Source organism: Carassius gibelio, chromosome A1 (assembly GCF_023724105.1).
Source record: "Carassius gibelio isolate Cgi1373 ecotype wild population from Czech Republic chromosome A1, carGib1.2-hapl.c, whole genome shotgun sequence".
NCBI lineage: Eukaryota > Metazoa > Chordata > Actinopteri > Cypriniformes > Cyprinidae > Carassius > Carassius gibelio.
In genome coordinates this window covers 9,840,692-9,868,493 of record NC_068371.1, presented here as the reverse complement: position 1 = coordinate 9,868,493, position 27,802 = coordinate 9,840,692, and the positions used below count along the sequence as shown (strand labels likewise).

Sequence of the window (27,802 nt, the reverse complement as noted above, 5' to 3'; positions counted from 1 at the left end):
AATAATATAAAGAACCTTTTCCCACTATATTAAACTTTTTTACAGAGAAAAAGATTCAATGGATTCCAAAAAGAACCCTCATATTGAGTGAATGATTTTTCACATAAAACTATCACATGGCTTCAGAAGATTCGGAATATAGCGCATATGGATTTATAAAACATTTATGGCCCTTTTAATATTTAACATACTAGCATAGTACAATTTAAAAAACTATCCTTTTATGTCCCCTGGAAGAGAGAAGGTCTTTCAGGCTTGAATAACTTGCGGGTGAGTAACTGGTGACAGAATATTACTATCTCTGGGCGCTGTCCCTTTAAAAAACTAAGTTTGAATATACTGTTATGGAAGAATTGCTTGTGCTCATTTGGAAGCAGTGAAAACCAATTGGGAGTACATGAGGGTTTCTTGCATTTGGCTGAGAACGTGAGAAGAGTTGTGGTTCCCACAATCCCACAGGGGAGCACCGCCTCACATCTATCTATCACAAACCTCCACATACATGCAGACAGACAGAGACACAAACACAGCATAACTGACCGTGAATCGCCCAAATTCGCAGGCCAAGTCTAGAGGGGTTTTCCCAGCGTGGTCTCTGAGGCAAGGGTTCGACTGATGTTGGAGCAGCATCTCACTCTGCAGACCCAAACACACACAGTACAGTACAGTGAGTGTGTGTGTGTGCAGCATGAGTCTGAATGTTTATGTGTGTGTACTCACTCCTTCATAATGGCCGTGCTGTGATGAGAGGTGTAAAGGCATCTGTCCCTCATCTGATTGGCTGTTGACTGATGAGCCCGCCTTAAGCAGCATTTTCATGGGCTCACACTTGCCCTGCCAAGCAGCGTAATGCAAGGGCCGCATCCCTTCAGATAAAGTTAAAAGTTTGAATGAGAAACATATGCCCTTTTTTAGAGAAATTTATATTTTTATTCTTTTAGACTTCTATACTTTCACACATTAAATTGATCAAAAGTGACAGTTAAGACATTTGTAACATTACAAAAATTGCATGCTGTTATTTTGAACTTTTTATTCAGCAAAGAATCTTATAAAATGTATTTTCAGTGTTGAAGTATTCTGATAATTGATTCATCTGCATATTAAGTAAACACATACTGTACGTATGAGACAGTTATTACTAAAAAGACTCAATACACTTGCATGTGTATGTGGTGCTGTGTTTGTCTGCACCTTTCTGGTCTTTGATGTCAACGACAGCTTGCGACTCGAGCAACAGTGAAATCAGGTCCACGTTACCATTAAGAGCAGCATGATGCAGGGCAGATAACCTATAAAACAAAAGCACACAAAAACATAATGCATTAACCATTTCTAGTGACATACTGAATATGTTTAGGTTTCTGGAGGGAAACCCTTGGAATAGATGTAAATGATATAAAATATCCTGTGGTAAAATGTTCCTGTGGCAAATTGGTAGAGCACTTTGTTATCAACACAAAAGGTTGTAGGTTTGACTCCCAGGGAGCACACATAATGGTAAAATGTATAGCCTGAATGCACTGTAAGTTGCTTTGGATAAAAGCGTCTGCTAAATGCATAAATGTAAATATAAAAGTTGGAGAAATTGTTTGCCAAAAGAAACTGTATGTGTCATTGGCTCAAATTAAAATGAGAAAGACCAGATCAAAATATTAAATTTAATACAAGAAGTCATTGTTACAAAAATAATTAATGAGTGCAATTGTGAGAAATTAAATCAAACGATTGTATCTCAAATAAGCATGGAAGCCCATTCCTGCCATATAAGAAGAAAATATGATATAAAATAATGAAAGAAACAGTCACAATTATTTGTTTGTATATAAGTTATAGTTTAAACTATAGTCTAAATTAAAAACATAAATATTTTCTTTTAATTTCACATTTGTCACAATTTCTATGAAGTCATATTTTACAAAAACAAACTTTTTTTATTTTTATTTTTTTTATTTGTGTCAAAATTTTGACTTTTCCTCAAAATGTCAGAGGCGTGAATGGAAAAATGCATATAAAGGGGCAGTGATATTATAATATAACCTGACACTTAACACAGGAAGCATCGACATACAACATTATTTGTTTTGATACTTATTTCCATGATTTATATTTGCTGAGAAAGAATTGTATTTTTCTTTCTTTCAACATAATATCTTTTTCAGTTCATATTTCCAGCCAAAGTGCTTTCAGTCTCCTCTGTAACTTTTTAGATAGTCCCTAATCGGTCTTCATTGCAGCTCACCTTTGTCATTTTACTCTGATCCCTCACTGCCTAACTGAGCAGGAGGCTATGACCTACTTCCATGAGTAAGACATTTTTCTCGGCCAGAGCCCCAAGCCACATGTGTACACACACACACACACACACACTTACTCTAATACACTCCAGCATTCTAATAACAACACACCTGTATTCTACATTGGAATCTTAGGATAGCATACAAAAGTTCATACTTTTCAGAATCCAAACAATTGCTAATGAACAAAATGAATAAAAATGCCATTTCACTTGGAAAAGTGTCACAATAAGTTGCAAACTATGCTGAATGGCAAGTTCACACTACACGACTTTAAACATTGGCAGATCACTGTGCTGTTCAGACTACATGACGTGCTGTCTGTCTTTGTGTTGTTGTGATGTTCACACTATGTGACACTATGTAAATGACCCGCAACAAGGGGTTACACACAACACGATTGACAACAACTCTGTCACCCAATAACTCTAGTTCTGAAAACACACACGAGAAGTTGAACAGGAGTTGTTTATTTTTTGAAAATAGACGTTAGGATGAAATTAGTGCTGCAAGCTGTTTGCATGGTGATCTCTTCTGAAAAGTTTTGCTCCATTTCTTGTGTCCAAACTTTTCCTTAAGCCGTGTTGCCTTGCTTGCAAGCTCGTTGCAACACCTGACACCATGTGATGTTGGGTGGGGTGACAGGTCCAGATATTTAGCATTCTAGATATTTGTTTGGCCTCTTTGATGTGTTGTTGTAAAATATCTAAAAATGCACATAAGTAAAAATGCACAAAGTTTTCTGTGAGGGTTAGGGTTAGGTGTAGGGTTGGTGTAGGGTTAATAGAATATACAGTTTGTACAGTATAAAAACCATTATGCCTATGGGATGTCCAAACTTTTTGCAAAAACAAACGTGTGTGTGTGTGTGTGTGTGTTTGTGCATACACACACACACACACAGTTTTGTTGTAGTACAACTGAAACTCACCCGTCTGTGTCCTGGAAATTCACATTCACTTTTTTAGCAGCACCCAGGAGCTCTGCAGGAAAAAAAAGAAAACATTTTTGAACAAACAAAAATAATTAATTATTAGTAGATGTTTATTTTAACCTGGCCAAACTGACCCATTTGTTAAACGAACAAAATGTTATCTTTTTAATTAAATTATTAATAATAATGTTTTAATTTATTATTATTATTATTATTATTATTATGTTGGCTTGGCATACTGTAATGCTATTTAAACTTCTTCTTCTTTTTCTTCTTCTTCTTCTTTTTCTGAGAAAAATTCCGCCCCTAGTTGCAATACCCGGATCCCCAGATTAAGGGAGCAGTCGGGTTTCGTTTCACTTTTAAACTGGTTAAAAATACAAGTAAATAATACAATTTCCTTCAAACTGACAAGCTAAACCAACATATCTGATTATTACAGGGGTTAGGGCTCATTAATAATTTATTTCTGGGCAGAGAGCAGTCAGAAAGACGAGAGAAGCTGCTGCTCAGCTCAGGCATTGTCTACACGGAGCTCACAACGAGCGAATTTATTCTTCTTTAAGACCTTTTAAAATTAAATTATATCGGCGATTGCACGCAATCTACCCGTTAGAACACACCAAGAGCAAAATCCAGGGGTTTTTGAGCCGTGTATGTGTGCAAAATGAAATATTTGACATCGCGAAGGAAAAAAAAGTCACATGACAGCCGCGTTTCGGGGCAAGATCGGACAAATAAATAGGCTACACATTTCATTCACACTGACAAGCTAAACCAACATATGTTATTATTACCGGGTCAGATCTCATTAATAAATTATGTCTCTGGCCAAAGAGTTTTGAGTCATTTTCTCCTGATAGCCCCAAAAATTACTTAAATTACACTTTCAGTTTTAATCGTACAGATAAGAGCAATACATCAATCAAATATGTAAAGGGTCTACTTTTTTTTTTGATACAAACATAATAACAACAAAACTTTGTGCACTTATAAAATAAAGATAACAAACAGGGTGTGCTGTCTGCAGCCTTTTCTGCGCTGATCATCATGTACAAACACGTCATTAAAATGAGCTGTAACTCCATGAATACTCAACGAAGAGACATGAGAGATATATCTATAGAAAGCTTGACATGTTTACTTTTAAACTAAACAAGTGCTGCCGAACAAATATTCTGTGATAAAGTAATTCATATCAAAAAAACGCAATGTCCTTTTTTCACGTCTCCCTTCATTATATCTAATGTGTATGGAAGGCCAAGAGGGTCAAATACACGTGAATTTTAACGCGTCAACAACACGTTAAATACGTGTATTTCACGCGTAGACAACACGTATTTAACGCATTAAATACGTGTTGTTTACACGTGAGAAATCAGCGCTTATTTAACGTGTATTTCACGTGTTAAATACACGTGAAATACACGTAAAGTACGCGTTAAAAATCAGTTTGAACAGGTCAATGTCATTGGCTGCTGAGGACTTGGGTCAAACCACTTCTGTGAGCTTAGAGGGGTGTACCATTCATAGACAGGCAACCACCATTTAACATGCTATAGATCAGCTTATTCAGCCTTATTATTTAGTTTTTTTTCTTTTCTGTTTTGTATAGCCTATAGAAATAATGTATTTAAGTTTCGGTTTTATGAAATATTTATTTTTTAATAAATATTAAATAAAATTTTGTGGTGATAGTATAAAGTTTATAAAAGTTACAGTATTTTGTAATGAAACAGGACTCTTTGTTTAGCTCTTGACTCGCCGAAGTATACTATATATAGTGTCCCTTCTTTAATTTTTCAGTAATGTGTGATAACTTAAAATATGTTGTCAGTACTATTAAAATAAGATCAAATTGAATGGTATTTAGGAGATTATGGTTTTTGCATGACTTATTTCGCATTCAGCTAGACAACCCTGTCGTAGCTGTTCTCATAGCCTAGGCTTTTTATTAAAAAAGAAAACAGCAAAGGACCATGGAAAAAGACTGTTGCAGGTGTATTTATTTATGGTATTATTATTTTTATTTTTTTTTGCAGCGGGGCAACTCAAGAATGTTGGGCACACAAGTACTGTGGCTCTTTTGCCCCATGGCCAAGATGGCCAAGCCAACATCAAAGTTAGTTCACTAACTTTTAATTCTAGTTATGATTATTATTATTATTATTATTACATAATAATTATAATAATTTATTAATTTGATTTGTGCTACTATAAATCATTTATAGTACCAGTATACACTCTAAACAAATGCTAAGTTAAATATGGACAAACGCAGCAATTAGGTTGTTTTCAACCAACAATGCTGGGTCAAAACAACCCAATTGCTGGGTTTGAGAGCAATATCATTATCTTTATCATGACTATTATCTTGAGGAGTAAGGTCAAAGCGAGACATGGATCAGTCACAAAGGGGATTCCTCTCAGTCAAAGCCAGCAGGTAGAGTTTCCATTCATTAAACTCAAGCAAAACTGTTTAATCACAGCTGGTTATGAGGCACACATTCACACAAGCAAATATTACAGCAAAACACTGACAATCCTAATCAAAATCAGTTATGCATTCATTTCTGGGTGATATTTCCTTTAAATGTATATCGCTTAATATATTAATCTCCAGATGTATGCGTGTGTGTTGTTGTGTGTGTATGTGTGCAAAACGAAAGTGGTCCAGATGTCAGCCTTCTTAAAGGGTGAGACAGATAGAGACTGTAGAGACAGTCAGAAAGTGAGAGAAATTTATGATACAGGAAAATATCACTAAATGGTGAAATAAACTAAATGTATGCGTGTGTGTACTGTATGTGTATGTGCAGCTCATTTAACCCTAATAATAGTCGTATTCCACTAAACATGCTTAAGAAGCTATTCATTATTCATTCTCACTGATCACAGCATAATCAGTTATGCTTATGCCTTGGTGAGGATGATGAATTAATTAATTTCCCTATTTATCATTATCTCTTGAAAAAAAGTAAATTAATAAATACGTAATAATTTCACATTTAAAATGCAACAACTAATTAAGCATCTAATTTTCTACAAACACACTCCCAGACATTCAATTTAAGTCACCTCCAGAAAGACTATGCAATGCAATGAGAAAAATGCAAATGAGCATTTCCATGACGACTCAATGTCACTGTGATGCTAATTAGAGAATGTGACAGAAATACCATGGCAACACCTCACCTGAGGTTGCTATGCAATGTCTCTTTAGTAACCATAGTGATGGTATCATGATAAACGAGGAAGTTAAGAGAAACATACATTTTGTATATATTCACAAACTGGCACCCATACAGTTGCACACCATGGGGTGTTTTGGAACTCCGTCATAATCCTTCCAAGTGATAAATTATTCATATCATTATCACTGCAACCTCATAGGTGCCTGTTGCTATGGAAACCTTGACCTTAGCCATGACAATAACAATCAGTGTTGCCAAGCCCCTGCTCATGAGTAAAGAAAATCTCCTGTGCTTCTTTAATACTCATCTTCTCCTTGGATCCTCTTTGAATAATGCATTCAGTTTATTCACAGCTTTATGTTTCAAAAGACCCAGCTGGGTTGTTTCAGAGTGTGTAAGACTCAAAAAAATCTGCAAGAGGTTAAAGGTTAAGATGATGTAATCCATCATCTGTCATGGCAAAATGCTGAAATAATTTTTTTCCTCTGAACATAATGAGACGTCTCCCCAAGCAATGCTTAAAATGAACAGAAATCCCTGACATTGTGCTGCTGTACAGTTTATGGCATTTTAAAGGATTAGTTCACCTAAAAACTCCTGACATCATTCACTGACCGATGTTGTTCACAACTGAAAAGAACACGAAGTGATAAGTTTAGCAGAATGTCCGAGCTGCTCTCTTCCTTACATTTAAAGCCGATGGTAACCACCAGCTCCAAGCTCCCAAAATATGCAGCAAAAAATAGTTAATATGTATTGTGCTCTATATTCCAAGTCCTCTGCATTCATAGGATAGAATTGTGTTATGAACATGCTTAAATTTTAGTTATTTCACAAAATATTGAGTTGAAATCTCGCTTGACATCCATGGTCACCCTTCACATTCATTTTATGTAAAAGAGCAGCTTGGACATAATGGTGCAGTTTTGAAAGAAAGTCATACAAGTTTAGAAAGACATAAAGGAGAGTAAATGATGTCATAATCTACACATTTGGGTGAACGCTTCATTTTATAAAGGGTTATACGACACCAAACTGTTGATTGGTAGTGTGCATATTCAGTGTGTGTGCATAAGGCAACGTTTCTGGACATTTCCTGCTACTTAAAACCATTTATGCAGCTCTGCATGGTGCCTGTCCCTGAATGTGGTGTAACTGGCTATGTGCCCAAATGCCTATATGCTTAATCCAGCCCTGATTGTACAGAGGCTAGCTAGCAAGTCTCCTACAGCAACCAGAGTTCAAATTCTTGTTTAGACCTTATCGCAAGACTGAGCCATCATGAACCAGTTAAGTTCATTAGCTATGTAGTACACTGATAAATCAGAAAGTCACAGTTAGGAAACATTAAAAAGTTCTCCAATAGTTCCTAATAAACCTACAATCTCTCCATCAGCACTCAGGCCATCTGAGTGTTTCAGAGCTGATTATAGCTGAACTATGAACAATTGATGAACATTATAGTCATTTACCTGAACTGAACCAACACTGACTGTCCAAGATGCTCTCTATCTTAGAAGGAAAGCAGATGATGTCCAGGTGTTATAAAGCTCCGAAAAAGCACCATAAAAGAATAAAGCAATTAAAAGTAGTTTACATCTCTTTTGCACTATATTCCAAATCCTCTGCATAGCTGTGTGTGAGGAACAGAGTGAAATTTGAGTTATTTCATTGAAAATCCTGCCTTAAAATCTTGCTCGACATCTGTGTTCACCCTTCACTTTCATTGTATGCAAAACAGTAGCTTGGACGGGTACAGTTTTGTGTTTTACAGAAGAATGAAAGTCATACAAAAAGCATGAAGGTGAGTAAATGGTAACAAAATAAAAAAAATGGGTTAGCTGATCCTTTAATGCTGTTAAATGCTAAAATGTAAAATGTTAAATCTGACAATTAAGGGCTGTTTCAAGATTTTTCATTGTTTTTTTTTTCATTTTTTTTCAATTTTTTCATTGTTCAAAAGTTTGCGGTTGCAGCTGAGCTGAATAATGACAGATATAGCTGCTTTGTATCAGAATTTGGATTTGTCTCATATTTGATACATTTTTCAGTTTTTGATTCAGGTAAATTTATGTAAAGCAGCTTTGAAACATTCTGTACTGTCCCTTACCAAAAGGTTCAAGTTTATTTTACCAAGTATACTTAAAGGGGGGAGGGGGGGTGAAATGCTCGTTTTCACTCATTATCCTGTTAATCTTGAGTACCTATAGAGTAGTACTGCATCCTTCATAACTCCAAAAAGTCTTTAGTTTTATTACATTTATAAGAGAAAGATAGTCTGTACCGATTTTTCCCGGAAAAACACGAGCACCTGGAGGCGTGACGTGTGGGCGGAGCTAAAGAATCACGAGCGCGAGTAGGCTTTTGCGTTGAGAGCGTCTGTGACATTACCATGAGGATAAAAACATCCAAAACAAACCATGGCTAACAGTCAGATTCAGCCGTTTATTTTTGATCGAGAATCATATCCAGAGGCTGAAATTTAACAAGAGCAGCATCAGCAACGACGTCTCTATGTGGTATGAATTGAAACTGTATATATTTGCTTAGCGGTTTTGGAAAATGACTAAGTTCCACTTTATGTCGTCTTTTGTTTTTGTTTTTTGTTTTTTTTTTAAGCTGTACATGTGGAAAGTGCAGTTTGATGACAACATCGCATGTTGTTTACTTGATGTGCTTACACGCCGATAGCTAAGTTAATAACACAGAGATATTTGAAGCAGTTTTACTCACCGCCTGCGGTTCCAACACACGATCGTGACCCTTTTTCGTTGGGACTGCATTATCCTTAAGAAAAAAACGATATGCAAATCCGGCATCAAACTGGGCCTTGTTTGTAAAACAAGCATCTTCGAAATGCAGGGAACAAACAAATACACTTGCACAGCTCCGTTGATGCTCTGTAAAAATAAACTCCATCCACTGGTCCCTTAATGCTGTTTTTTTTTTTTTTTTGGTAATCTGTGCAAGGTTGTCTTGCCCTGGCAACCAAAAACACAATTCTTTTGTGACAATTCGCGACGCTCTCGCTCTGATCAGTGAATGTCTCTGCTGTGCTCTGCTATACGAGAGTGCGCGCTCTTCCGGGAGAAGTGCCCTCAGGACCCATATAAGGAAATTCCGCTCCATCTAACGTCACACAGACCCATACTCAAAAAAAACTTTCCGAAACTTGTGACAAACCGGAAGAGGTACCCTTCAAACGTACAACTTAATTTTTTTAACTTTGTCCATGTTTAGCATGGGAATCCAACTCTTTAACAGTGTAAAAATCTCAGTATGCATGAAATAGCATTTCACCCCCCCTTTAGGTAAAGTTCAAGTATATTTTTTAAGTATACTTTATGTAGCAAGTATACAAATATCAGTGTTCTAGTAGTATACTTGTAAGTGTACTGTTTCAATACTCCTTGGGACTAAATTGGCACACTTTTTAGTATATAAAAGTATACTTTTAAGTACACAACTAGTTTACCTCTATGTTTGTAGTTTGTACTGCAATTATACTAAAAGTGAACTTACATGTATATTGATTCAGAATGATAATCAAAACGTAGATGGAGTCAATCCTCAAATCCCCAAACACCCCAAAGCTTGACTGTAATTGTTACCTCTTCATCGGTCGACATTTTGTTTCATAACGTTACAGTTTTGATGCTGTTTCATGTCAGATGATCGTGTTAGATTACATGTGTTAGTATCTGTTTCTTTTTTTCTTCTTCACTTGTCTTTTTTTGGAAATTCTGTGCAGAAGATGTGTACTAGCACCCTCTACCATATAATAATGAAAACACGGATTCTAGAAATAGCTCAAATATATTTAGATTTTTCGTAAGTATAAGTCAAGTATACTTAAATGTCATTTTAAAGTATATTAGTACATAAAGCCCATTTCTGAGAAGTACATAAAAAGTCAACTAAAAGCATACTTTCCTATTTTCAGAAGTATACTAATAGCACACTTGAATAAACTTCTTTTTCGTAAGGGGTGCAAAGCGCTATATAAATTTTGACTTGATTTGACACCCATGACTCTAGGTTCTTTGGAATCTGACTCTTTTCAGTCTTTTCATTGCATGAAATCAAGAGAGAAACATCTAGCCAATGGGAGGACATTGCACCTGTAGCATCAAGATTTCATCATTTCATGCAACAAATGGTGAATTGAATTTAGATGCCCTCATTGCCCTCTACTAATGGTGAAGAAGCGGTATTCCTTTAAAAAAAAATTAAATTAGGGAAAGTTAGGCTGTGGGCCAGATTAACCATATGGGTAATTGGGCACACGCCCAAAAGACACCATGCATGGCCACACCACATCTACAGGACAGTCATTATTTTTGAATTTACAATTACTGCTGCTAGTTTTCTCACACACACATACACACACACACACACACACACACAAAAGAGCATACTACATATGTGCAGCATACTCTTGACTTTCTAGACCTGTGCATGACAGCACAGAAATTAATTACCAAGGCTCTCGTCCCTTGTTAACATCTGGGTGCTACTGTGCTTAAAGAAAAGAGGATAATTGTTGAACTAAAGCAGCAGTTTTAAAGCTCCTATATTGTACTTCATTCGGTTGATAATTAAGTAATCAATTCATCAACAGACTCACGACACATTTGCCTAGACAAGCATGTGTCTGACATCAGCTCTACAATTGCAGATCAATTCTGAAGCCAATATGCAGCCCTACAGGCTCTAGATCCAAATGACAGGGATGTATCAGTATATTGACACGTCACTGTAATTCACCCGGTGTGGCTTGCAGTAAGAACATTAAAGATAAATGCTCATCAGTGTCAAATTCTGTAAAAGGACGCTTGTAAAACAGGCAGAATTTAATAAGGACTAGGCTCAGAGAGCATAATTCGGTGGAAGCCCTGTTTCCACCATGGAATAAAAATTTCAGCGGTAAGTATGACTTTTTATCTCATAATTCAGAATTTTCTTCTCACATTTGCAAGGGAAAAAAAGTCAGAATCTTGAGATATAATTTCAGTAAGAATTCTGAGAACTCTAAACTCAGAATTGCCTCAGTTAACCAATCAGCTCTTTACTAGTTATAGCTTGAAATAAATATGTATGAATATCAGAAGGTATCTTGTTTCAGCTGCAGAAAGATGTCAATATACAACATTTACAAGTTCAAATCCAAGTCCACCAGTCAATCAAACTCCTGGCAAAGGGGCAATTGTGTGATTTAAATTCAGAATTCTGACTTTTATCTTGCAGTTGTGAGCTGAAAAGTAGCAATTACGTTTTTATCTCACAGTGGAAACAAGCTTCTATATAGTTTAATTACAATAGTGAAAAATACCCAAAGAGCATGAGTTGTGAAAAGTTTGTGATTAAAAACAACAGCAAAGGGATCCACCCAAAAATGTATGTTGTTCCAAATTTGTATGCATTTATTACCTCTGCTGAACTGAAACGATATTTTGAAGAATGGTTCACACTGACTTCCACTGGATTTTTTATATTTATACTAATATAATATGGAAGTCATTGGGACCTGAAACTTTTTAGTTACCAACCTTCTTCAAAACATATTTTTGGTTCTACAGGTGAATTATTCCTGTAAGTTGTGAAAAGGTTGTCATAATCATTTGTCATACTAATACCTCATAGTTTGACTGGAGAAATGTTACATTAAACACTCAGGGACTTTGGAATGTTTAACATTCCAGTCAGATACAACGTTAATCTGTCAAGCTCCTCGGTATTGATGCTGGACTATGGGGTGGGTGAACACAGAACATGATTTACTGAGCTTCAACTCCCCTGCAGAGATGGGCTAAGACTTATATTACTGGTTATGAAGATAGGGAAGGATACAACAAAAGTTCAATACAAAATAAATGACAAGAGCTGCAAACCTTTCCAATAACTGACACTGAGGTTAATATTCTCAATTCAGGAATTAGATTAAGGTTACTCAAGTGTACTCCCCCAAGAGGAAATGGAAATCGGGTAAAGGTTCACTCTGAAGACTTGATATGATTCAAGTAAATCTAAAAAAACAAGAACATGTCCAGATCATATTTCACAATAAAATCACAAGGAATATAATATATTATAATATACTGACACACATATAATAATGGCATTCCACCATGCATTATTATTTTTTTTTTTTTGGTAAGTAATTTAATCTCTCAGCTCTGAAGCATAATCTGGGACAAGCACAGTAATCTGAACACACACACACACACATCGTCTCCCTCCCCCATTCTTATGCCCCAACCCACAGCTATAATTATAGATATTTAATTATTATCATTTAAAAATGACCCAGAGCATGAGTGATATAAGTGGGTAGAATTGCAAAACATGGGCTGAACATATACTGCCACATTTACCACTGCACTCCTTTTGAATTCTTGAATTCTGAGTTATATTTGGTTCTTTTTGTCACAGCAGATGTACCACAGTCTCTTCGATACCACCAAAAAGGACTAGTGTGCACCAATATTTACACACTTTCTCAAAATACACAGACACAAACCCTTAGCATCCCTCAGCATCATCTAACTGTGTGGTGTGCAGTTTAAAGCAGCCATGGCCTGAAGCTTGAGCAAGCTGACTGTGAAAAGAAAATGAGAGAGAGAGAGAGAGAAACACTCCGTAGATGAAAAAAGCTGAGTAGTCTCAGCCTCAAACGTCATGTCCATGGACCGTTGGCTAAACGTCTGATTCATATGGGACACAAAAGTGGAAAAACTTCAGTAGTCGAAGTCGTCATCAGATTGGTTGAATTCTACAGGATTTCCAGGAGACGTGTGTGCCGCGTGGTGCCAAACACGCTCACGAAAGAAGAAAGCCATAGTGTTTACAACTGTGATGACGAGCGCTTATCAGAATCGACTAAACACTGGAGTTTCAAAAGTGTGTGAAATATTTAAAGTTTGCAGAATAGAATCATTAAAATACGTCCAACAGTTTTAAACACTGGTCTATTATTTTGGCGAATTGTGACGCTGAACAAACGAACTGTGATTTTTTTTTCAGTCAAATGAACTCACGGGTGGGCCTTAGCCAATGAAAGCTGCCATTAATTCCAGATGTGAGACTCCAACATGACCTTCTTCAGTGCCTGCTTGTGTCATCTTAGACAAAGTTATTTTTTCTCAATGTAAATCTTAGTTGTATTAGATATATATATATATATAGTAAATTAAACTAAATTAAAATGTATGCATTTAGCAGACGCTTTTATCCAAAGCGACTTACAGTGCATTCAGGCTATCAATTTTTACCTATCATGTGTTCCCGGGAAATCGAAAAATCCAACATTACGCTTGATAACGCAATGCTCTACCAATTGATTTACAGGAACACTAATATACATATACTTATATATATAAAATCAACATCTTTAAATAAATGTTTGTATTTTTTTACATTTTCCACTGATTTTAATTTGATTAATTTGATTATGTCACGCACAAGCCCTCATGGGATTGTAGTTCTTTTCTATCATTGCAGCCATTAAGTGTATTTTGTCTTTTTGTCCAATTTTCAAATACTTTATTGGTTCAAACCAAAGTTTGTAGTATAGGGATGCTCTCATAATACTTCAATATTTGTGTATACAATATATGCATATTCCGCAATAAACATAAAATACATTTTTCAATAAATATGACAAAAAATGCAATGTTTTAACTCAAATTCAATGTTTTTAACCCTAACCTGTTATTCGTAATAATTCATGGGATTGTAGTTCTGTCCCTCATTAAGGACGTTAAGCATTTTTTGTCATTTTATCTGATTTTCAAATACTTTTTTTGTAATGTTGCGTGCATCGGCTTGACTCACAGATTATAACTCTTTAACAAAACTTTTTAAATATCTCTATGGGAAAGTGAATAGGAAAAATAATGCTGAAAACCAGGAAGGACACTGTTCCAGTCAATGTTAAATATATTCTGAATGGCTGTGATTGTATAATGGTGCTAAGTGGTCTCACTTACAACATGGACAGACATAATTCTACTGTAAAGTGCTACTATGTGCAGCATAACAATAACAAAAACAATTAAATTTTATTAACATCAGATTTAAAAACAAGAAAAGGCAGCATCATATCGATATAGATAAGTTTTATCAGGAACAGTGCTGTCATGTTACTCTGGTCATTTCTCATCACATCAGGGATTAGCCTGTCTCTCCATCATATACACGGACAGACACAGAGCCTTAAGAGGATAAAAAACGGATGTGCAATATGTCGATGCCCAGACACACGGCTCTAGTCTGAGCCAATGCAAATGCTCAGCATTGCCATGGAAACTCAACTGACTAATTCTATGCATAATAGTATTTAAGCATGTATATGTTCTCCATTGAGTTGTTCATCCAAGGTGTGAGACGAAGAACATGAAACATGAAGCAAAGAACATTCAATAAATTATCTCCTCAAGCCTTAGAGCTCAAATACTAATTCACAAGAGATTATAAAATATTATCACAATTTAAAATAACAGTTCTCTATATAATATATTAAAATCAGCATATTAGAAAGATTTCTGAAGGATCATGTGACATGAAAGACTGGAGCAATGATGCTGAAAAGTCAGCGTTTGCTATCATAAATTACTTAAAATATATTAAACAGACAAAAATAATAATGGATAGATAAGATGCACTATACTTGAGAAACTGTCCTAAGAATGAAGCAAATGTTGCCATTTTTGTGGTGATTATATGAACATGTTCTCTATATTTTTGTTGGGATCTATTTTCTGAATAATCATAATAATATTGTTAATATCCACAATAAAGTCACTGTTTATTTGAAAGACAATTTAAGCTGTGAACAAAATGACAATCATGTAAAAATATGTTTGTAGGAGATTATGAAGTACTTTCATGCTTTGTTGTTGTTGTTGGTGTAATGCATCTTCAAAATCTTCTAACAAAACTATGAAGATCTATGAAGTCAGCATTATATATATATATATATATATATATATATGTGTGTGTGTGTGTGTGTGTGTGTGTGTGTGTGTGTGTGTGTATATATACACACACACACACACACACACACACACACACACACACAGTACATTTGGACACACCTTCTCATTCAAAGAGTTTTCTTTATTTTCATGACTATGAAAATTGTAGATTCACACAGAAGGTATCAAAACTATGAATGAACACATGTGGAATTATATATGGAATTATATACATAACAAAAAAGTGTGAAATAACTGAAAATATGTCATATTCTAGGTTCTTCAAAGTAGCCACCTCTTGCTTTGATTACTGCTTTGCACACTCTTGGCGTTCTCTTGATGAGCTTCAAGAGGTAGTCACCTGAAATGGTCTTCCAACAGTCTTGAAGGAGTTCCCCGAGAGATGCTTAGCACTTGTTGGTCCTTTTGCCTTCTGTCTGCGGTCCAGCTCACCCCTAAACCATCTCGATTGGGTTCAGGTCCGGTGACTGTGGAGGTCAGGTCATCTGGCGCAGCCCCCCATCACTCTCCTTCTTGGTCAAATAGCCCTTGATGCCTTCAGTGTGACTCTACAATTTTCATACTCATGAAAATGAAGAAAACTCTTTGAATGAGAAGGTGTGTCCAAACTTTTGGTCTGTACTGTATATATATATATATATATATATATATATATATATATATATATATATATATATATTTTTTTTTTTTTTTTTTTTTTTTACAAACCAGAAAATTCTGTTATCATGTTGTTCCAAAACTGTATTAATAAGATTAAAGACAGAAAAACAGAAAGTTGATGCAGTTCTTTTCCATTCAGTAAAAGCATATACCAACCAGGTTACAGCTTACTGGTGACATTAAAAGGGGCACCAAATTTCAGTGTGTGCAATATTAAATATTTTCTGGTGCAAATTGCATATAAAACGGCTATTATGTTCAACATATTGTATACAAAGCATTATTATTAATTATTGACTGGTATTTTGACCAGAATTTTTTATTGATAAACTGAAGTCATGTGGATTACTATGTGATTTTTTTTTTATCAGCTGTTAGAACTGCATATTCTCAGTTGTTCTTTTCCAATGCCCAAAACTGACACAATATATATATATATATATATATATATATATATATATATATATATATATATATATATATATATATATATATATATATATATATATATATATATATATATTCCATGGATGTGAGATATGCTTACAAAAATACAAAAAGTCATGCAAGTCCTACAAGGTCTCATGTATTCCCCTTTAGGGCGAGCTAAATGGTATTTCCTTCTCTGTCTTTTCCTCCCTCTTCCTTTATTTTGTGAGTGCACTGATGTTCATAGCTGGTTGAGCTGATGTGTTTTGGCATTTTCTTTTCATTGGTTTGGGAATGTCCTGCTCACACCATACATGATGTCTAGAAAACACACACACACACACACACACACACACACACACACACACACACACATACTGTGCAGCGATGAGGCCCCGTGAGGAGGTACAGTATCAAAAATGACCCAATGCAATACTTTCATGGACCCTCACAGGTCTGTGGAACCAGAGTTGAAAACCATGGCATTCGACAGACAAGTACCTTACATTCAATCCACTATCCAACAACATCCTGGGAGCACCATCAACTGTTCACATTATTTCTGAAAGTGACTCTCATGCATATAACCAGTCAGAAAATTCACATTTCCAAATAAACTACTGACCTCAAGCAAGTTTTCTGCAGTCGTATTTTATGATGCAACAATCCATACTTCATTTTATGGCTATACAACAATACTACAGTATATACTAAACTATAGATGAAACCACATAGAGACATATTTCAGATATAAAAAAAATGCTGTTTGCTATAGTAAATTGTCAAACATCTGTTCCACTTGGATTTTAATTTTTATCTCTTAAGACCATTGGGAAACGTGAAAATGAAATCAGCAACAGAAATAAATGAAAAAGTCAAATGTGCCACCTTATGTGAACCTGTTCCAGTGGTGGATTTTTGAGACTCATTTATGCTGTAAACAAACATTTTTTAAATGCTTAAATTTTTCCCTACTTTCCATCTGTTCTATTGCTTGAATGAATCTGTCATTCATAAAAGACTTACATAAAAAGAATAACATGAGAAGTAATGAATTGTTTCATAATCTCCAAATCAAATATGATTTGTATTGTCCGGTCTATTTTATTACACATGCTTATGTGCAAGTACATGTTGTTACTTAATAATAACATGACATCATTTATACCTGATCTGGCCCTTTAAATTACATTAATTTCTGCATGTGATATAGTCAGGTTAATTTAAATATATTTTAGCAAGCTCAAACTGAACTCTAAACTACTTACTGGCCTATTCTCTATGCTAATCACAGTAGCAGGTGCTTTAGGTGACCTGGTGTCAACAATCGGTGGTTAACTGCCCATGTAAGAGCAACATTTAACTGCTCTAGAACAAGAGGAGTTTCTTTTCATAGCAGTGTCAAATCAACATGGATATAAGAATATTACATGCACTATTTTAACCATTTGGGTCTGTGGAAATCTGCTCTACTAAATCAGTGTGTTCAGATACTGGTGGGGAACACATGTTTGAAAGAGAACTAGACAGAAAAAAGGCATGTATAGAGGCACAAAAATTATTTATCTACAAATAAATGATTAATTAAACATATTTTATATCAGCTTTTTTCACATTCATTCTTACAAACACAAAAACAACAAAAAGCATGCAATGCTTCAAATTAAATTGTTAAGAGTAAAATAAATAGTTTAATATAAGATTAATTTCCTAATGTGAACAAGCCACAAAAGTCATATATAGACTAAACTGAATTGTAGGCACAACTACAACCTTATTCATTACTAATAACAACTATTTACAATAATAATAATGGTGCTTCTATTTGAACATGGAAACCAGAAATTCCAAGATCCCAGTAAGAACTTTTTACTGCTGGAACTTCCCCTCGAGTCGAACCCAAAAGGAACGCAACAACCCCGACTTCAGAATCCAAAGTAGGTACTCAGCAAATTAACATAAATGAAACAGTAGTAATATATTGTTTATTAGCACCTCATTCATTTGTCTGTCTCACTAAACTCTGTTGTGCACACTGTGGATATTATATTTCTGCATTATCTATTATTTTTATCGACTGGTATTGTTAACAATTAACACAGCCATCTTGGTTTTCCAGCTTGTGTACTGGAACATGGTCAACTTTGATGTGATATAATTCCTAGTTCACACATCTGACATCTGAGGAAAAAAGAACACAGCCCCCTTTTATTCTCCGCCTACTTAATTAAATATTCATACTTGCAAGAGCCAACGGCCACTCCCTCAAACAGTACAACTCAATTTTTCTGATCATCTTTAAATAAAATAGACATTTAGTACATACAAAATGCAGATATAGACATAGTAATATAGAGATATTAATATATTATAAACTAGATTTAATTTAGTAAAACAAACAAACAAAAAAAAATGTTGTGTCAAATTTCTAATTTCTGATATAGTCAGCTGCTGTCAAACAAAGGTCACGGAAGAGAATGTTCAAGCATGTCATGTAATAAACCTTAAGAGAACATACAGTTTAATTTTAGGAGTCTCTTGAGAGATGATATAGGTATCTGAGGCAGGAACATCAACACCCTGTGTAGGCCTATACTAACTGACCTACTATATCAGTGTAGAAACATATTGGACACTGAACGTAAAGGTGTTGGCAAGAGTTTGGCAACAATCACACAAAGTATGTATGTAGTCTGATATATTGACACACCGGCTGATCCCTGCTTTTACCATTCCTTCAAAGGAAAACAGTAACTACTCTCTTAAAATATAAACGACAAAAGCATTTACTCTACAGTGTACTGTGTCCGGCACACATTTCTATAATATTGTAAAATTAAAGGTATAACCATTTCAGCTTCTCTTTTTCTAAAAATTATGAACTGCACCAGAAACAAAAATGGCTTCTTTACCAACACAAGGGAAAGAAGGACATCTTCAGCTATTCTCACAAACACACACACACACACACACACATACAGAGAGAGAGAGAGAGAATGGCCTGCTTTCATTTCAGATCGCCCATCCTACCATTGCAGGAGATGCACCTCTCACCACCTGGGATGTTTCTCAGCACTGGAAGTGGTAACTGCATTTCAATTATAGACATGTGCACGTATGATTGGGTGTCACTGTATGTACAGAACACTGTTTTATAAATGAGAGGAAAAGCTATTCCAGCTGAGCATATTTTTTGACCTACCAAAATAATCACATCTGCATCCACATTCTGGGTTGAGACTGCAATTAAAGCCGGTTCATTGTAATAACAACGACTATAACAATAACTGTACAATAAATAACATTCTTTTTATTATAAGCAAATACAACAGTTATGCTTACGGTTGGGTATCGTTCACTTTTTAACTGGTACTGGTCCCCAACATTCAACATTTTTATTTATTTATTTATAAATAGTACACACTATGTACTTATACCTATACTTGTTGCCTGAATTTCGGTGCTGATGCCCTACTTTTTACTCTCTGTGTAAAGCATTAATTTCATTGAATAAAGTCCAAAAGTCTCAATTTCAATATCTTGAACAATAGGGCCCTATAAAATATTTATTTCTTCTCTTAAACATTTATTTTAAATCAAATGATAATTCAACCCTTTCATTTTTTGGCAAACTAACTGAGGTTTACTCTTGAAATTAATACATGGAAGAAAAATCGTGTGAATATTCCTTAAAAAAAAATTTTTTGCCATTTTTTTTACTATTAAGTTATTCATCTGTTTGTAATATTTATTTTAATCATTTAATTGTTTTATTTAAATTTGATAGAAAATTTAATGTTTAAAGAAACATTATAAAAATGAAGTGATGTGACATGACATACAGCCAAGTATGGCACACACCAAAGTGTGCTCACACACACCCAGAGCAGTGGGCAGCCATTTATGCCGTGGCACCTGGGGGTTCGGTGCCTTGCTCAAAGACACCTCAGTCATGGTATTGCTGGCCCGAGACTCAAACCCACAACCCATGGGTTAGGAGTCAAACTCTCTAACCACTAGGCCACAACTTATACTGTACAAGAGTAATACAAGAGTAGTATATTTCTGTTACATGTTAAACTGTACTTTTATTTTAACAGGTGGCCATAATGTTTCTGTGTTTATACAGTATGCCAGTTTTCTCAAATGAAACAGTTAAATTCTCGTGGAGTGGTTCTCACAGCAGCTCTGGAGATAAACCCTGTATCTCAATGTTGTGATTAGAATAAGCGTGTCCCAAAGCATAGTGTGTTGAAAAGAGTATGCCGGATGTTCCCAATGGTCTACTATTTCAGGTCGATTTTTGATGTGTGGATCCGTGCACACTCAAATGGCTAATATTACCCACAATCCATTGCGTTTTGACGAATGATTCGGCTAAGAACTAAAAACACAAGTAAAAAGTATTACAAAACTACAAACATGGTGGATGCGCGTGGAGAGAGGCTTGTATAAAATGGTTAGAGTTACTAATGATCAACATTTAACCTGATAAAAAAGTATATATTAATTAATGTTATCTGTATTATATTTCATGTGCAACAGCAATGTAAACTATGTGACCGACCGTCTGTAAAAGACTCATCTGTATGACATGATAGTACGCTATGTCCCAAAGCTTGCCTACTCCTCTACTACACACTCAAAAGTGTGCACTTTTTCTTCATCAAAAACTACATACTTCAATGGCGTAGTATAAGTAGGCACATTGGGACGCAGCAAACGTTTTTGTGTTCATGCCATCATACAGTAAGACGCAGAGGCCGAAAAACAAAGCGTGCTTCATTCACGCGTGCTTCAGTATTTTTGTGTAGTAAGCAAAACTGAGTTTCTGCCATTCATACATACATAGGCAAACGGAACATGCAGGATTCATAATTAAATCATCTTGCATTTTAATATTCACAGACACTAGTTCATATCGTGATTCAAATTAAGGTGGCAGACCAGTTTTTGACAAAAATTGTGTGGCATTCCATGCTATAGAGTAAATTACGTTTTTATAAATGGATTCAATGATCTTGTCTGCATTTTCGCAGAAAACATATGGCCATAGAAATGAAACTACACTTCAGAACATTTCAGCTCGCCCTTTGTGTTGTTTGAACGAGTTGCAGAGATGACATCACATCACATGGTCTCTCTTTTTCTCTGTATGCGCTCCAGATGCGTTCTCAGGTACCGAAATTTGGCACCACTTGATTTAACATGAATAGGTAGGCTACTAGAAGTAGAATCGACGAAATTCGGTCAGTAACCCTAAAAGTACCAAGTTCGGTACCCAACCCTAGTTACAGCTGTCTGCTGCTTAAAAGGCTCAAGCAGGATGGATTCTGATTGGCTGTCAATGTTTTTATCGCTCATCACCTAATTCCAATGATATAGTTCATATGTACGTTTTATAGTTGTGGTGTGGACTCTGCTATTCATTTACATTTAGAATAACTTTTAAACCTATAGTTATTTTCATAGTTCTAGCAAGTTGGAAAATGAATAGGCACAAAATCTAATATGAATAAAATGTGGCCTATAGACAAACAAATAAAAACAGAAGATGGGATATCAACAACATAAATCTATATATTATGAAAAGGTACTTAAAATCTGATATAGAATCTAATGGACTGTAAATGTGAAATGACAATGTCCATCTGCACGTTTCCTTCAATACTTCATTTCATTATTCTTTGGCGATCTTCGGCCACCTGCCATAACCGCGCGCGCGCTCATCAGGACATCAAAGCGCATTTGACGCGGCCCGCCACTTTCATGCCGTTACACACAGCAAGCATCAAGTATTGACAACCCAACTACAATGAGCGACGCGACACAAGTGGAACACTTGCGTTATAATCAACGAATGTAAATATCTGCGATGGTATTACCTGAAAAAGAACGACTCACTCTAGAGTCATTCGGACGACACTGGCCGTGATTCGCTAAAAAGAAAGGAGTCGTTCGTTTAGAAACCAAACTGGACGCGGTGGGGGGCTTGGGGGGCGGGTGCACGATCGAGGACCGTTGGTGAACGTCGTTCAAATTATTTAGTTTCCATACATTTTAAAAATGGAAGCTGTTCTGAAAAAAGAACCGGTTCGAGCCACTGACACTAATATGAATAAGGCCTACAAAGTCATTTTCCACATGCTCTTACTGGTAATAAGTAACGGGAAAATGTGCTAAACAGTTAAAGAAACATTTATTTATTTTGCCAAAGCCATTTGTTTTGCTATAGGTATATAATATCACTGATTACAAAGCCGTTTATCACTGAAGCTCTGCTATAGCAAAGGGGGTGTGTGATGGATGTGATGAGACATTTAAAGATCGGTGGGTGTGATACTCACTCGCTTTGCCCTGTTTGGGTCTCTGGAGGAGCCGCTGGACGGTAATCAGATCCTCCGTCTTCACCGCCTGCAAGAGTTCCTGTTCTTTCCCCATTCTGTTCAATCACACACTCGAGCACCCTCTCACACATGCAGTCATGGCTATACTTCTAGATCCAGGGCTTCTTCAGGGGACCAGGGGACCACAACGGTGCCGTTAACGCCAGCGCATCCTCGCCGAACATCGTAAAAAGGTCGAGTGCGCAGAGACGCGTTTACATGCCCAATGGAGTGACCAGTGGCATCCACGCAGTCGCTAGCGATGAAAAACGATCTTACTGCGCACTGAGGTGACAGAGTCCGATCGCTTTCAGGTTAAAGGGACGGCACGGAAACCTTGCGCGTATTTACATAGCTGTATTGCTACAAAAAATAAATAAATAAACGCAGATGCTTAGTAAATCAAAAGGGAAGGCGTCTCTTTGACCCGAAGCTCACAGAGAAACCATATATATATTACGTAAATATCTAGGCAGATGTGCGCGCGGCCGCTGGAGGTTGTAATCCGCTGTCGCTTTCTCATGTGCGCATGTATGTGTGTGTATCTGTGTAGGCTATGGCAAGCCGGATTAACATTAATTATTTAAAACGAACTAATATCAGTCTTATGCTAACTGTATTTTTAATAAAATTAAATAACACCGTTACTATAATATTTTATTGGCTTTACCTGAATCCACACTATTTTCTAACAGGTAGCGTCTAATTAATTAGTACAATAGTTACTAGTAAAACTTAAGCCTGGTACCCAGGTTAGAAATAAAGAAATAAATAAAATAAAAGTGAATACACTGAAAAAAAAAATATTGTAGAAATAAATTTAATTTCGTAATCAAAAAAAAACAAACGGCAAGCAACACATTTAATTGAATGTGATTTTTTTTTCAGGTGGTACACTGAAAAAATAATTAGCATACAAAGAATTGTAAGAAACACATTTAATTAAACTGTGAAATTTCAAAGTAGAAAACCTATAGCTGTATTTTCTTTTAAAACTTATTACAATCATCTTTCTATTATTAAGTATGAAAAAATGAATAAATGAATAAAATGTGGCCTATAGACAAACAAATAAAAACAGAAGATGGGATATCAACAACATAAATCTATATATTATGAAAAGGTACTTAAAATCTGATATAGAATCTAATGGACTGTAAATGTGAAATGACAATGTCCATCTGCACGTTTCCTTCAATACTTCATTTCATTATTCTTTGGCGATCTTCGGCCACCTGCCATAACCGCGCGCGCGCTCATCAGGACATCAAAGCGTAGAAATAAATTTAATTTCGTAATAAAAAAAAAACAAATGGCAAGCAACACATTTAATTGAATGTGATTTTTTTTTCAGGTGGTACACTGAAAAAATAATTAGCATACAAAGAATTGTAAGAAACACATTTAATTAAACTGTGAAATTTCAAAGTAGAAAACCTATAGCTGTATTTTCTTTTAAAACTTATTACAATCATCTTTCTATTATTAAGTATGAAAAAAAAACTTTTTTTTTTTGTTTTTTTTTTTAAAGTGACATGACATTCAGCCAAGTATGGTGACCCATATTTAGAATTCATGCTCTGCCTTTAACCCATCCGAAGTGCACACACACAGAGCAGTGAACACACACTGTGAACACACACCCGGAGCAGTGGGCAGTGAGCAGTTGGGGGTTCAATGCCTTGCTCAAGGGCACCTATGTCAAACGAACCCACAACCCACAACCCTAGGGTTAGGAGTCAAAATCTCTAACCACTACACCACGACTTCCCTTTTACATGTAATTAAACTCAATGGCATTCAATGGCAAACAATTGCAATGTCAGTACACGTGTTATATTAGCTTAATAATTTGTAGCATAAACACAATCTAAGGGTATTTTTGGGGCCTGGAGAAGTAACAGTTAATTTTAATGACGTGTTTGTTAAAGAAGATGAGCGCAGACAAAGGCTGCAGACAGCACACCTTGTTTGTTATCTTTATTTTATAAGTTCACAAAGTGTTGTTGTTATTATGTCTGTATCCGAAAAAAAGTAGACCCTTTACAGATTCGATTGATGTATTGATCTTATCTGTACGATTAAAACTGAAAGTGTAATTTAAGTTCTTTTCGGGGTTATCAGGAGAAAATGACTCATAATGCGAATACGCATTAATCAACTCCACAGGGTTAAAGTTGATTAAATTGTTATGCAGCTGATTGAGCTGTGGCACTGAAACCAATAAAAAAAAAATCAATAAGGTTTAATTAAATCAGTACTTCACAATTTTTAACTTGCAACCATGCATTTATGTTGCAATAAAAGTTCCCTTGAATTTCTTTTTACAGTCACTACCAACTGACTTACTAAATAATTAAAAAGTAACTACTAGTAACAAAGTGATATCAAATGAAATAAATGTTAAAGCAGCTTGCCATAGTGAGTGTGAGAGAGATTGCTTGGTTAAATTGATGGTGCTGCATCAATCAAGGGGCGTGACTAAATAGACCCTTTCCCATGAGCCTGACAGATTAAAAGGGAGGAAAGCAGTGTGTTTGTGTGTGTGTGAGAGAGAGAGCGGGCATGTTTTTGAGGAGAAAGGTCACAGGACAGATTTTAGCAGGGTAGATACTGACCATGTACACTAAGCCAAAGGCACATGGTCCTCTAAAGAAAGAAAGGGAAAACACACTGTTATATGAATATCTGACTCTTTTTCTTACATTGAATATTCTGCAACATGTAAATGCAGCTCTTTTCTGTACTGTCCACCACATGATACAGAAACATATTATATGGGTTCTAAAGATGAATACAGCACACAAGTCATCTTTTATGGAGCACAACAAACCCTGGTCACTATAAACCTCCATTTTAAGGAAAAGAGCTCAAAAATTCTGTACTGTAAATCCAGTTGTATTTTCCATATAATTGTATTTTTGTTTTTGGGAAATCTGTGAGCTGTGCATTTAAGTCTCCCATCATACACTGACAGCCATGCTGATTATTATCATGTAATGTATTCACTCTCATTCTCTCTTTCTCGCATTCTCTCTTTTTGGTTACAATCTTACAATTAAAAGTCTATGATACGATATATTACACCCTAAGGATGACAGCAAAACCAGAGCAGATGTCTAATTTTGGCTCTATTCTAGCCCACATCAGTCAGTGGGTAATTGGCTGTTCTTTACTTATTTTGCACTGTCAGACTGCAGTGGCTAAATTTATACTCAGTTATTTGAGAGGTGAAACTTATTATCCAAATTAACTGCAGAATTAACTGCAGGGATATTTGTCTCCTACCAATACCTTGCTCTCTCCAACCTGGATCTCCTGCACTTGTACATCAGCCAGAACATTAATCACTAGTTCACCAGCAGTTTACTCCTGGAGATCTACCTTCCTGCAGAGATTAGCTCCAACGCTAATTAAACACAACTGAACCAACAAATTCAGCAGGTGTGTTGACTGGGCTGGAACTAAACTCATTACGCAGGTAGATATCCAGGAAAAGGAATGAGATGCAGTGTGTGTATGTGTGTGTGATATATATATATATATATATATATATATATATATATATATATATATATATATATATATATATATATATATATATATCTTCTCATTCAAAGAGTTTTCTTTGTTTTCATGACTATGAAAATTGTAGAGTCACACTGAAGGCACCAAGGGCTATTTGACCAAGAAGGAGAGTGATGGGGTGCTGCGCCAGATGAGCTGGCCTCCACAGTCACCAGACCTGAACCCAATCGAGATGGTTTAGGGGTGAGCTGGACCGCAGACAGAAGGCAAAAGGACCAACAAGTGCTAAACATCTCTCGAGGAACTCCTTCAAGACTGTTGGAAGACCATTTCAGGTGACTACCTCTTGAAGCTCATCAAGAGAATGCCAATATGACATATTTTCAGTTGTTTCACACTTTTTTGTTATGTATATAATTCCATGTGTTAATTCATAGTTTTGATGCCTTCAGTGTGAATCTACAACTTTCATAGTCATGAAAACAAAGAAAACTCTTTGAATGAGAAGGTGTGTCCAAACTTTTGGTCTGTACTGTATATATATATGTGTGTGTGTGTGTGTGTGTGTGTGTGTGTGTGTGTGTATTCAAAGCTGTAAACAAAACTAAGATAACCTCAGTTTGTTTTACAAGAAAACACAATCTCAGACTTTCTATTCAATGTTATTCATGTTTAATTCAGTGTGTTACTTGCTGTTTTTTTTTTTGCAGTTGATTGTGAAATTGTGCAATTTCTGAGTGAAAACAGATTCTACATTAAAATTTTCAGTGTAGTATATTGTATGTTATAATTTAAATGATATACATTTTATTCCTTATAGTTTCAGGGTTATATTTGTTGCAATTCATTAATAATGAATGGTCACAATAATGTAACAAGGAAAATTACTTATGGTTTTAATACAACTAGTGATAAACCAAAAGTGACTTTCACTTTGTTACAAAATATTTCAGTTTAAAAGAAATGCTGTTCTTTTCAACTTACTGTTAATCAAAAGATCCTGAAAATGGTTTTCACAAAAATATTAAGATTTCTTGAGCACCAAATCAGTGTTGTAATGATGCTGAAAATTCTGCTTTGCCATCACAAGCATAAATTACATGTTAAACTATATTAAAATAGAAGACAGCTGTTTTAAATGGCAAAAATATTTTGCATTATTACTCTTTTTACTTTATTTTTGATCAAATAAATGCAGCTTTGGTGAGCATAAGATATGTCTAATAAACACATCAAAAAATCTTACGAGCCCTAAACTTTTAACCGCTAGCGTATAAAAGAAATTAGTATTAAAATAATAAAAAGCTTGCCATTAGAGACAAAAAGTCTGTCAAACCAAGTACGCCATCATAATTTAAGACTGCCAAGCTCAAAATAA

The 27,802-nt window shown here is 35.5% G+C and overlaps 1 protein-coding gene across 2 annotated transcripts in view; it reads right to left on the bottom strand.

The window, feature by feature from the left end:
- The window catches only part of LOC127987781 (caskin-1-like), a 47,777-nt gene extending 24,370 nt beyond the window's left edge, over window positions 1–23,407 (bottom strand). For both annotated transcript variants that reach the window (XM_052590178.1, XM_052590254.1), the window contains exons 1-5: window positions 22,858–23,407; window positions 3,229–3,280; window positions 1,195–1,292; window positions 721–866; window positions 541–636 (exon numbers count right to left, since the gene is read on the bottom strand). In XM_052590178.1, coding sequence (XP_052446138.1) covers window positions 541–636; window positions 721–866; window positions 1,195–1,292; window positions 3,229–3,280; window positions 22,858–22,951 — 486 coding nt within the window. In that variant the 5' untranslated portion in view covers window positions 22,952–23,407. The remainder of the gene's footprint in view (window positions 1–540; window positions 637–720; window positions 867–1,194; window positions 1,293–3,228; window positions 3,281–22,857) is intronic.
- Window positions 23,408–27,802: the final 4,395 nt, after the last annotated feature.